At 31.8% G+C, this 13,530-nt stretch overlaps 2 protein-coding genes across 5 annotated transcripts; both read left to right on the plus strand.

The window, feature by feature from the left end:
* The first annotated feature begins 1,347 nt into the window (after positions 1–1,347).
* On the plus strand, positions 1,348–6,939 carry LOC115711708 (protein EARLY FLOWERING 5). 4 transcript variants are annotated; one of them, XM_030640095.2, is made up of 9 exons: positions 1,348–1,641; positions 3,035–3,128; positions 3,620–3,705; positions 4,234–4,283; positions 4,388–4,457; positions 4,544–4,625; positions 4,714–5,126; positions 5,235–5,765; positions 6,234–6,939. In XM_030640095.2, exons 1-9 carry the CDS (start codon positions 1,561–1,563, stop codon positions 6,447–6,449), a joined length of 1,623 nt encoding a protein of 540 aa, XP_030495955.2. In that variant the 5' UTR covers positions 1,348–1,560; the 3' UTR covers positions 6,450–6,939. The 4 variants fall into 4 exon arrangements, with proteins under 4 accessions (XP_030495955.2, XP_060968055.1, XP_030495957.2 ...); XM_061112072.1 differs by lacking the exons at positions 1,348–1,641; positions 3,035–3,128 and adding an exon at positions 3,920–3,975 and having other exon boundaries at positions 3,630–3,705; XM_030640097.2 differs by lacking the exons at positions 1,348–1,641; positions 3,035–3,128 and adding an exon at positions 3,908–3,975 and having other exon boundaries at positions 3,643–3,705.
* Positions 6,940–7,063: 124 nt separating this feature from the next.
* Positions 7,064–9,913, plus strand: LOC133035796 (HIPL1 protein-like). The gene is made up of 5 exons (XM_061112073.1): positions 7,064–7,970; positions 8,030–8,264; positions 8,348–8,526; positions 8,894–9,135; positions 9,239–9,913. Exons 1-5 carry the CDS (start codon positions 7,386–7,388, stop codon positions 9,651–9,653), a joined length of 1,656 nt encoding a protein of 551 aa, XP_060968056.1. The 5' UTR covers positions 7,064–7,385; the 3' UTR covers positions 9,654–9,913.
* Positions 9,914–13,530: the final 3,617 nt, after the last annotated feature.

A 13,530-nucleotide genomic window follows, 5' to 3' on the forward strand; every position in this document is an offset into this window, starting at 1 on the left:
TTGTATAAACGATCTCGAGTAAGGAGCTGTTGATTGCAAACATGCCAAAATATGAATTTATGTTTTGGAATAATAAGCTTATTCCAAATAATTCTATTGTACTTCACATCTTGAGCTTCAATAAGCGAGTTATAGAAATGTTTAGCATGAAATTTACCTCCCTTTTCAGCTTGAAATAAGGTTGTCTTATTAGTACTCGTTTTATTATTATTAATTAATTAATAGTTTTAAAAAGTATAGATTTTTAAATTATTTTTAGAAGAATTTTAGATTGACATGTCATCATTTTATACTTCTTATATGTATATATTGATTGATTGATATATATTAGATATTAGTAACATGCAATATATGTTTGCTTAGAATTATTAGAGTTACTATTATTTAATTATTAATTTAAATAATAATAATAATAATAAAATTAAATATAATAAGTCAATTCAATTATTTTTTTTTCAAATATATAAAATTTAATTCAATTTTAAATTTATTTATAAATAAATATATTTAGTTAATTTATTGAATAATAAAATAATTAAATAAGTTTCGATATTTTAAATAATGTAACTAATAAATTTGTTATAAAGTATAATTAATTAATTGAATTAACATCTAATTCAAATTTAAATTTATATAAAATAATAATTATCTAAATTTTTCGATACTTTTAAATTAAATTTAAATATTTAAAATATTTTTTTTAAAAAAATAATTAATTAATTGATTTAATAGTGTTAGTTTTAACTGTTAACTTTAACGAAAAAAGTAGAAAAAAAACTATTAAACCAACGATTTCCGTTAAACAACCACATTTAATATATGAGTGCTATATTTTGTAGCCACATTCTAAAAATATTAAGATAAAGAAAATTAAAAGAGAAATATATACTAAATTTTATTTAAGTAAAAAAAATACATTATTTAAAAATATTATGATAATTAGATAAATTTTTATTAAAATTAATTGAGGTTGTAAAAAGAATATTTTGAAAAATATTGTTTAATTTTTTAAAATTAATTTAGTTTAGGTTTAAGTAATTTTAAAATGATTTTCTTCTTAAAGAAAAAGGATTTTTTATTTTTTACACTTTAAAATAGTTTTTTTTTATGTATTTTTATTAAATTCTACATAGAAATCCCTATTACAAATAACACTGTAACTTAAATTGCAACAAAAAATTGTATAAAAATCCTTATTACAACTAGCGAGCGTTGTAACCACTTTATAAAAAAAAAAAAAAAAAATAGTATATGAAATAATTTTTTAAAAAATATATATATAAATATACTAAATCGATTTAAAAGAACAAAATAAAATAAAAAATATTGCGGTGTCCACCATAAATTATGTTGGGTTAGAAACATTGGGTCAAATAAAGCCATATTATAAATCCGATTGGGGTTTCGATTATTCGAAGGAAAGGAAAACTTTTCTTCAACAAATTCTTCCTGCGATTATTGGAGAAAGAGAAGAAGAAGAAGAAGAAGAAGAAGAAGAAGAAGAAGAAGAAGAAGGCTCCAATTAGTATTACTAGGGCTGCTAAAGCGAGAGAGGTAAACATGAAAACAACGAAGGGAGGTAAGGTCATGAATCCTACGGATGCTTATCGGAAGGAGCTTCGCAAAAAGGAATTAAAAAGGGTATTCTTTCAACTCCTACTTATTATTATTATTATTATTCTCATTTGATAGTGGAATTTTATTCTCAATTACTGTCAATTTTTTCTCTATTTGAATCCCTGCCTTAAATTAATCGCGATTTGGTCTACTGATGAGATATTCACTCCCTTTTCGATTTGTTTACTGGAAAACTTCTGAAGAGCAGATTTTATTTTAAAATAAGTTGATAAGAGAAAGATAGGATTATACTTTCTCATGTATGTATCCAACTACCAAATTGATGCACATATAATAGAATGGTATGATACAGCATTGAGAACTTATTATAGCTTAACTTAACGAAGTCCCTTTTCGTATGTGTATCTAATGATACCCAAATTGAAATTTGCACGTATGTATATTTTTGAAAAACTTATTGCCTACAAATAATTAACTCATCCTCATTTTTTTTACCTTCTTATTTTTCTTCTAGGTCTCACTAAAATTTGAAAGCATTTGTTATTTTGCTAGTTGTTTCTTCATTTCTTTCTTTCCTTTTAAAATTGAAGTTTTGCAATTTTTTTGCTCACTAATTTTTCCAACTTAAAATTTTCATGGTTAAAGAATTGCCCACTATGTTGGCAGTGTTACTTGTTGATGGTTTAGTTTTTAAAGCTGTTATCATGCTGCTTGATTCAATACAGACAAATAGGCTGAAAAAGTTGAAAAAGATTATCATTATTATTCGTATCAGTCTATCACTTGTGAACAAAAAGGCAAACAACACTGCATTAATATCTGTAATTGTATCATCTTTTCCCCAATGTTCCTCTGATTTTTCCCTTCAGCTGTTAAATAAGAAGTGAGAATGTTTGAATTTAAATTGATCATGTTAAAGGTAGTTATTAATTGGCAGGCTGGCAGCATTGAGCCGCGTTCTGGCATTTTAAGTACTTTGGGCTCACATTTTCTTGTTAATGGTTTCATTTTAAGGGTGTAGTAGATTATAATAATTATTACATTTAGGGTCCATTTGGTTCACCGTATTAAATCGTATTGTATTGTATGGCATTATATTGAATTGTGTTATATGTTATTTTTTTATATAGTATAATGTTTGGTATTGACTTCTATATATACAATATTTTGATATAAAAAAAATTTAAGGTAGTATTATATAAAAATATGATAAACAATTTTATATTATACTATAGAATGCAATACATCTAATACGGCGTACCAATCGAACCCATTTCACTCACTCACTGACCCACACAGAGCTATTGCTTTGTTCATGCAGAATATGCTCTTAATCTACTTGCCTTATACTAATTTTCTCACTTACAATTCTATTTGTATTACAATGAGTTCATTGTTTGGTTTGAAATTTGATCCATATGCTGATGTCGTAAGTTGTTTTATCTGTGACTAACAGAATAAGAAAGAAAGGAAGAAGGTGAGGGAGGTGGGAATTTTGAAGAAGGACCCTGAATCACTAAAGGAGCAGATTGACAAGTTGAATATGATGAGTAAGTCATGGTCTCAGTATATTTCTTATATACACTTCATCTTTATTTTCCTGTTATAAGTGAACTATATTGAAAATCAGTCGTTTAACCTTTTGTTTAAAACTCAGGTTTTAGGGAGGAAAAAAAATGATTTCCAAAGAATTCATTTTCTTCTGTTTGGAATATTTAGAAAAATGAAAATGTATTGCATAATCTTTTCCCATATGCTCTCTGTCAACGTTATTACTCACTTCTTCAATTAATCTCTTTCTTTCCTCTTTTTATTTTCTTAGCCATAGCTCCCAAAGTAATGCCAACACTGCAGGAACCCATGAAACCTTCTTACCCTATTTATGAACACTAAATTGCTAGAAGTAATTTGTTGTATTTACTTACATTTTTCTTTTTTAAAAAAAGAAGTCAGTTAGCCTTTGCCTTTATTTTTGACAGTTCACTTTTTTACCACCCTCTTGGCTTCTATTGTTCATGTAATTTCGTATTAATTGCTGTAGAGGCTGATGGTGCTTTGGACAAGGCAAGGAAACACAAGAAGAGACAACTAGAGGACACACTGAACCTTGTTCTAAAGAAGAGGAAGGTAATGGCGTATATATATGGCTTTTACTCTTTTTTTTTAAAAAAATTTCTGCTCCTGTACTATTTTTCATGTAATCTTATCCACTATTCTCCTTCATAACACTGAAAGAAAAGGGATAGAAAACAAATGCATTGTTTTTCAGATAGCAGTGAAACTCAAAGAACATCTCAATTTAACTTCTGCACTGAAGAGTGTTTTCTAGATTGTTGTTCAGGTGTTCTATTGGTGGATTGCAGTTGTAGTTCTTGGTTTCATCACGTTTTACATACTGTGAGAAGTGGTCTTCCTTTCTAGCCTTTCAAAGCATAGTAACACGTGTCTTTTATTTAGTATGTATATAATCCTGGATGTTGATTTATTTTATGTTTTATTTGTAAGTTATATATATATATATATATATATATAAAAGTCTGGATCGTGATTATACATAACAATACAAAAGCTTTAACAAATTTCTCCTGGAGCTTATAGGGTTTATTTTTTCTATGTGATTATAAATTCATAAGTTTTATTTGCTCTTTGGGATAGGAATATGAAGAGAAAATGAAGGAGAAGGGTGAGGCCCCAGTGATGTTCAGGTGCGTAAAATTCTTTCTTCCTGGTTCATTGTGCTGCTGTTGAATAGTTTTTCTATATTTTCTGTTTAGTTTGAGTTTCTGACTATAGCTTCTTTTTTTCTTAGTCATTTGGGACCTCCTCGGAGACGAACAACTGCAGAGGAGGAGGATAGAGTCAAGAATCCTTTGCCTGAAGTAAGATATGGAATAATGTTTTAGAGGTTATTTAATTAAAACCCTTTACTTTTTCCACTTATGAGCTCTGTCTTCTTTTGCTGCAGGATTCTGTATACTACCACGCAACCCTTAATCCAACTGGGGCCCCTCCCCCTGGAAAACCTCCAATGTATAAATCATCAATAGGTATGTTTAGTTATTTTATTTGTCTTGCTTGGCGGATGATGTTGGTTTGTTTCTCTCTCCCTCATTTTCTATGTAATGTGAAATACAGGACCTAGAATTCCTTTATCTGATGCTTCAACCAGTGGTGCTGCATCATCATCACAAACAGACTTAGATGAGGGTGCTTTGCCTGCACCTCCTCCACCTCCTCCTCTTCCAGATGCTGCTAACAATGGATCTGGTGATGGCTCTGTTTTGCCTGAGTCTTTGCCATTACCTCCTCCACCCCCATTGCCGCCATTGCCTGCAGGAACAAACATGTCATTACCTCCACTACCTTTTCCACCCCCACCCCCACCTCCGGGCCCCCCACCTAGAGAACAAATTGCAAGTCGCCCTCCACTTCCCCCTCCTCCACCTCTTCAACAGTCCACACAGCCTCCTCCTCCTGGTACTGCTGGAAATGAAAGGGAGAGAAATCAGCCTCTGTCCGATGAATCTACTGCCCAGGAGGTTATGCAGGTAAGGCTTTTCTCTATTCAACCTATTGTGATTTGTGATTATCCGTGTTTAAAGAATATGAAGAAACTATGAAATTGACACCTCTCTTTGTGGCGTTCTTTCCTCTAGGGGCATAATGTACTTCCTCCACCTCCCCCTCTGCCTAGGATGCCTCCCAAGCCTGCAAGTAATCTTTCTGAAGGTTCAGTATCTGATGCTGAAAACAATAATCCTTCACTGGCAAAGGATCTTTTAAAAATTCCACCCCCACCTCCACCTAGGCAACATTCTGCTGTGCCTGGACCTGCCATGATCTCAACTTTGTCGCCTGATGTATTACCCCCTGGAATATCGCGTTTTCCACCTCCACCACCTCCCCCAGATATGCGGCCACCAATGGCTGCCCCTGGACTTACAAACCGGCCCACTCCCCCAGGAATGATGGCCCCTCTTATCAGCAGGCCACCATACGGTGGTCCTCCCCCTGGTCCTCCCATGATGAGGCCGCCCCTTCCACCTGGTCCTCCTCCCTCTTTTCAGGATGATGATCATGTTTTTAACAGGCCTACTGTACCCCAGAAGCCATCATATATTAAGTCTGCAGCACCTACCGTTGTTAAGAGACCGCTAGCTCAGCACACACCAGAACTTACATCGATGGTGAGTTGTTTGCTCTGCTACTGGATGCATATTCCAGTTATGTCTTTTGCTTGTTTACATTAAATGGTATCTTTTGTGGTCATAAAAGCAGTATAATATGCATTTGTTTGTGTGTGTGACCAAAATGATGGCGAATTGTTGGTGATGGTGCTGTGAAACACTACAAAAATTGTTAGTGTTGTGAAAAACAATTGATAGCGACCGTTTATGTCTTTTGCTTGTTTACATTAAATGGTATCTTTTGGGGTTATAAAAGGAGTATAATATGCAATTGTTTGCGTCTGTGACCAAAATGATGGTGAATTGTTGGTGATAGTGTTGTAAAAAAGGATGAAAAATCAGTTTAAGCTTTATTTTATCAGCTTTTCAATTGTTTACATGCTGTGCTATAATTGTACATTTCATTCTGAACTTTGACAAGACAGTCCGTCTCCCTTGACTAAAGTAGTTTTCTGGATTGCAATTCAGGTTCCTGCATCTGTTCGAGTAAGAAGAGAGATGACTGCCCCCAAAACAAAACCTAAACAATCACTATCGGCCACAGTGGTAGCCTCGAAACCAGCAGCACCCTTTGCAAAGACAGATGCAACAAATTCATCATCAGCTCCAAAGCCACAGAGCATTGATGACTCATATATGGCTTTCCTGGAGGACATGAAGGCGCTTGGTGCACTTGAAAGTTAGATAATGGGTAGCTTAATTGGAGGAGGCACTAGGAAAGAGAGTTCATGCTCTTAAAAGAGGAAACACATGTTAATCATTTACAAGTGGGACGGGGGATTGACCAAAGATATTATGGTCGTCAATACCTTAATTTCTCTGGCATTTGGACACTTTGTTGTACTAGGGTCTAGTTTACAATGACAACATTTTAAACTAACTCAATTTATGAATCATGAGAAATGTGTAACTTAGGCTATTGCTCTTGATCTCTCTTAGATTTGTCAGCAAAGTTGGAGATGTACATTGGAAGAGATTTATGAAACTGTACTTGTCTTTTCTATAGTTTTTATGGCATTAATTTTTAGTTTTCATGTATTTTTCATTCCTTTAAAAGGATGTAATTACAAGTACTTTACCAGGAAAGAGGGATTGTTCTTTCCCTCTTCCTGTACCGCTGTTGTTTCAGGACAAGTATTTGTAAGCTGTTTAATACTATCTAATCTTGGCTTAATATTTGACCCTTTTGAAATGATATATATAAGGTGGAAGAATGTTCGATGCAATTTTGTATACATTAGTCATTAGGCCACTTCAAAATATATCCTCACTTGAATTTAAGACCTCATCAACCAAGACCTAAATGTTCTGAACAAAAGTTAAGAATTTGTTGAAAGAAGTATTAGATAAGTCACCAAACTCTACACTCACGCCTACACATGCAGATAAGAAGGAAAATGGACTAGTGCTGTGGAAAAGCAGACAACAGCCTCGAGTAATCAACCTCTGCATAAAGAAATCTAATTTGTTCTCTTCCATCACCAAAATTTAAGTGAACTCTACTTGATATGGCTGCATGCTCAATATTAAATTATTCTCCTAGACCCTTTGCCTTCTTGAATACCGTGGTTTGGGAACTACACTACACAGTAATTGGTATGAAATCAATAAAGTGTTTGTATGAGAGTTACTGTAATGAAAACGAGTGGTTTTCATTTGCTTTTTAAGTGCATTGAAATGAATGGTTTTCTTGGTTTTCCTTTACTATTTTTCTCACCATTGATTCTTTATTGTTTTCCACTAAACAAAGTAGAAGCTATTTCACCTCCAGAGCCAGAGGGTTTGTGCCTTGAGAGGATTGGAAATGGGACTTATCTTAACATGGTTCCTCATCCTGATGGCTCCCAGAAAGCTTTCTTTTCTAACCAGGAGGGTAAGGTATGGTTGGCAACTATTCCTGATGAAGGATTTTGCAATGGGATTTTGGAGCTGAATGAATCCACACCTTTTCTTGACATTACTGATGAAGTGCTTTTGGGCCCTGAGCATGGTCTAATGGGCATGGCATTTCATCCGAACTTTGTGCAAAATGGTCGTTTCTTCATCTCCTACAACTGTGATAAAATGACAAATCCAGGATGTTCAGGGAGGTGTTCTTGCAATACAGATGTGAATTGTGATCCCTCAAAACTTGGTACAGAAGGGGGAATTCAGCCATGCCAATATCACAACGTTGTGGCTGAGTATACTGCCAATCAGACCGAGGTGGAGCCTTTCTTGTTCTTACTCATTAATTTTCAGTCATTTTGTATTTCTTATCACAGTTGTTGATCAATCTTATTGTTCAAGAGCAGAGTTATAAAGAAGTGAGAAGGATATTTACATTAGCCATTCCTGACAAGGATGGGCATGCTGGTCAAATTATTTTTGGACCCGAAGATGGCTATCTTTACCTCATGACAAGCGATGGTTATCATCGAGATGATCCTTATAATTTTGCACAGAACAAGAAGTCTTTGCTTGGAAAAGTCCTGAGGATTGACATAGACAATATACCAAGTAAGGCCTGTGTATATGTGTGGTCACTGATCAGCCTACTTATTTGTAAGACACTCATTATGGTTCTGCTGTTTACTTATCAGGTACAAAGGAAATACAAGAACAAGTCTTATGGGGAAACTATTCCATACCAAGAGATAATCCATACATTGATGACAAGGACTTGGAGCCTGAGATTTGGGCATTGGGTTTTAGTAATCCTTGGCGCTGTAGCTTTGATTCAGAACGGCCTTCATATTTTCTTTGCGGGGATAGTGGCCAGGTTTGTAGATTACAGTTGTTCCAATAGCTATTCTACTGGAAATTTTGTTTATTTTGTCTACACTATTTCTTGCAGCCTTAGAACTTTTGCTCCATCATACTTAAGATCAGTCAACTTCTCTCATTGTTAAATATTCCCCAATTGTTCATTTCTAGAGTTCTTGCCAAATATTTCTGTAAACTAACTATAGTTTCCAGACAAATTATGTGACTTTGTTCACTTCAGATTCTAAAGCTCTTGATAGGTTGCATGTCTTATTAACTTCAGTTTGGCACAATAGGACATAATTAAGATCTTATGAAATTGCCATTTTCTTGTTTTATGCAGAAGTTGTTTTAGCCTGCTGATGTTAAAATTTCCTTTACAGGATCAGTATGAAGAGGTTGATATAGTAAAAAAGGGTGGGAACTATGGTTGGAGAGTTTATGAAGGCTCTTTTTTGTTCCACCCAACAAAGTCCCCTGGAGGAAACACTTCTGCCAAATCCATAAAGCCCATATTTCCTGTCATGGGTTATACTCACTCTCAGTTAAACTCTAGTGTTAAATCTGCCTCTATCATAGGTGGCTATTTCTACAGGTCAATGACTGATCCATGCTTCTATGGAAGGTTTGAATTTTCTCCTATTCAATCTAAATTCTCACACTTACTTTTAACCAACTTACATTACAAATGTTTTCCTCTACAATTTTCTTCATTCTTTGTTTTGAAGGTACTTGTTCTCAGATTTGTATGCTGGGGCTGTTTGGGTTGGCACTGAAAGTCCTGAAAACAGTGGAAACTTCACCACTGCCACTGTCCCTTTTCGATGTGCTTACGATTCTCCGATTCAATGTGAGACTTTGACTGCCAGTGTTTCTCATTCTGTGTTGGGATATGTCTTTTCTTGGGGAGAAGATAACAAAAAAGATGTTTATATATTAGCAAGTACTGGTGTTTACAGAGTTACAAGACCAAGCAGATGCAATCTTAAATGTGCCAAAGAAAGTAAAAGAGCAACATGTGAGACTAGGAAAGATCATCATTCTATATCCAATGTTTCCATAAAATTGTTTAAGGGATGCAAAGATGTCAACTTTCTTATCTTTTTCCTTCTTTACTTTCTCGGGTTTCATCTTGTCAACTAAAATAAACAATCTTGATGTTAAGGCTTTTAAGGTAAGGAACACTATTTCACTCCATTCCTCACCAAAAAACTTCATTGACTTGTACATAATATTTGGTGGACTGCAAATCTTACAGATGTTGTACTTAACAAGAAACCATATCTTAAAAGATGGTGAAGAATCGTAGTTAGTGGCAAAGCAGTAAAGCTTAATTTGTTTCGACACATGAACACAAGACAAAATCATGCCCATATTATTTGGTCAATGTTTGTTAAGAAGTCAGTGATTTAGTGCATGTTTAGCATCATAATTAAAAAATTGCTTTTTGTTTTTAAAAACAGAAAATTGCTATTGAAAACAATTTGACTTGTTTGGCCTTGTTTTTTTGAAAACAGTTTTCAGAAAATAAAGTTACAAAAAATAAGTATTTTGAAAACAACAAAATGTTATTTTCTGTTTTAAAAACTAATTCACTTTTGGTCAATATTATTTTTAAAAAAACACTAACTAAACGTGATTTGTGTTTTAAAAACTTCAAAAACTATTTTTTATTCTTATTTCTAAAAATAATTTTTTGAAAACTAAAAACAGAAAACAATATCAAACATGACTTATGTTTTAATTAACAAATCTTTGGTCTTTCCTCATTTTCAATTACAACGTGCAAGCAAATTTTTAGGATAGAGTTTCAACATAAAGATATAAAAATTAGGAATTATTTAAAAACAATGAAAAAAATTATAAAAATATGCAAATTTTAAACATTTATGTAATTTTATGATTTTATTTATAAAAAATACCGTATTTTGATATATGTATATATATATTTAGATTGTACTAGTCAAATAAATAACCTTATTAAAATGTTTGACATAATGTTTTTTTTACAGTGGGGTGAAAAAAGTTACACCAATGATGTAGCATATGCTGTATTGAAGTCTCTTAATTTTGAAATTCTTTCTTTCCATCAGTTCAAAGGCATAGAAAGGCCAAAGGTACACAGGAGAAAAAATATTTTTATATCTAACTAGGCCTTTGAGTACGAAGTGATAATGATGTTGATTTTATGTTGTATGTAACCTCTATTCTAACCATCATTAACTTTTAAGGATTTTATTTCTATACAAACGATAACAAATCCTTACAATCATGGTGATGACAATATTGCCGATGATGATGATGATGATGATGATGTTGATGTTGAAGATTTGTCATCAATTGTGAGTTGGTAGCTTCCTATAGTAAAGTTGTATTCTTTTGTTCTTTTAAAATCGTTGTCAATTCATTATTGAAAATTTTCCAAACTATTAATTGAGCAGAGTGTACATACACCAATAAACTAGTGTTAGAGTAATTGCTTAATTAGTAAACTCTACCTAAGAAGTACTGTCATGGAATAGATATTAATTATAAACACTAGCACTAGTAGTGTTATGCAAACATTAGTTACATTTTTATATGCTATTTAGCTAAGAAGTGTGTGCCTTGAATGATTTGATTTTGCAAGCTAAAAAAGAGAAACGGAAGGAGAAAAGCAAAGAACGATCTAAGAAGGATGATTCAACTGATAATTATAGTGTTACACTATGAAATAGTGTAGGGGTTTATTAGTAATTTGCAAAGGGTGTGAATCACTATAAATATGTAATTGTATAACTATTATGGGATGTGGAATGAGTAAATAGAACTTTGGTTCAATTGGAGTTTGGCACTGACTCAAAGAGTGCATTTTATGATATTAGTCCTATCTCGAAGAGGACTATTATCTAACATATGGCCATAAAAAGAAAAAAAAAAACAAAGACATGAACCACCGGAAGCAGCAGCATCTAAGTGCTACAGATGATGAGATCAAAGATGATTCTAAGAAATACAAAAAATCAAGAAAAGTACAGTATTTATTTATATGCTAAATTAATTACAATGTCTGTTTGTTTGTTAATCGTAAAGGCTTCTTTATTTCTTTCTTATTATATTTATTATTAAATTTCTTTGATGTTTATTTATTGACAACATGCACATTCACCCCAAATAAACAGTGATCATAGTCGGCATAAAAAGCATAGAAAATATACAACATATGCATAGAAATGGTGGTGGTGGACACAATGAATGTTATATATACTTGGAGCTAACCTTCATATGCGTTGATATTAGGTACATTTTATAGCTAATGCATGACAAGTTTATTTTATTTTATTTGTTTAAGCAAGGGAGAGGAAGAAAATGAGAGTACTGCATGTAATTTTAGTGGATTTTCCAATTTAAATTTTTGAAATCCTCTTCAGGTGAAATGGAAGTGATTTTTCACCTCACTAACCATACATTTGATGCTATGATGATCAACTAACTCTCTGGAGTTTGGAATGGTAGCAATTAAGTAAAGTTGGATTGTTTTTTGTGCATTCAATTGTAAATATATACACATTTTATATTATTCCTGCAAGTTGTGAGGTCCAAAAGCTCAGTCTAATACTGTGGGTGCTCTTAGGGCCCGTTTGGTACGCAGGACTGGATTGGATTAGACAGGCTAATTTGTCCAATCCCGTGTTTGGGCATGTTAGAAGTCTGCATAACTAATCCAGTTAACCTCATCTGTCTGGGATTATTTATCCCATCCAGCAGGGTGGGATAAATAATCCTATGCAGGTGAGTTTTTTTTTTTTTATCGTTTTTTTAATTTTAATTTTATTAGCATATTTTAAATTTAATAAGAATTTAAAGAAAACAATTATCACACATTTATTTATACATTTTTTTTATCAAAAACTTATTCATTAAAATTAGTGAAAATGTATAATTTTGAATTATTATACATAAGTTTTTAAAATTTAGAATATTATTAATTAAATAATAGTTACTTAAATTGATTCTAAGAAAAAAAAAATATGACAATAAATTATATATTATTTTTAAATTACTAAAAAATTTATATAAATATTTTAAAAATTAATATTTATATATATTTTTAAATAAATTAATATTTATATTAAATTAGTGTTTAAGATAAACAATTTTATATTATTCGAGTATTTTTATTTTACTATTTTAATTATTTATTAAATAAAAAATATGATAAAATATTTTATTATATATTTATGATGTATTCTTAATTATATATAATATATATTTTTTTTGCTACGAATTATTTATTTTTATTATATATTTTAATTTTAATTTATTATTATATATTTTTATTTAATTTAAGTTTTTCTTTTTCTAAAAGGTATAAATAAAATAGTCCAGTCCATTCTTAAACCAAACACAAGATTACTTTTAGCATAATCCAATCTTGTCCAGTCCAGTCCAATCCAGTCCAATCCTGCGTACCAAACGGTTAGTGTATATGGTCGACTATTATGATCATCCAATTTTGAACTTTGTCCTCTTTTCTAAACTTGTGGGTACATAATTTACTACGGTTTTAGTATCGTTTACTAGTCAATTATTGATACGAAAAGAAATGGAGATTACCTTGAAAAGACAGGTTGTTCCTCACATCACTAATGCTATCCAAGATTGGATTGAGAGAGCAGCACAGATTCCAGTAGCAAATCATGATGATGATGGTGATGCAAATTTAGCTCCAACTAATATTTATGTGATATAACTCAGTGGAACGATTGGAGATATTGTGTAATATCTTGAAAATTATAATTGCGTTTAATATTATACATTTTATTAAATATGTAGTTATATAAATATTAGAGTAAAATTATAATCTTACTTAAGTTAATTATGAAATAATTAGTGAATTTTTAAATAAATGAATAAATGAGCGTAATTTATTAATTACGGAGATTTTATTAGAACATATGAGTATTATATATATACTATTTTTAAAATAAAATATTTTTGGGTTCAAACTCGATGGTTTAGCCAAAGATGTCACGACGGT

Source organism: Cannabis sativa, chromosome 3 (genome assembly GCF_029168945.1).
Source record: "Cannabis sativa cultivar Pink pepper isolate KNU-18-1 chromosome 3, ASM2916894v1, whole genome shotgun sequence".
NCBI classification, from domain to species: Eukaryota; Viridiplantae; Streptophyta; class Magnoliopsida; order Rosales; family Cannabaceae; genus Cannabis; species Cannabis sativa.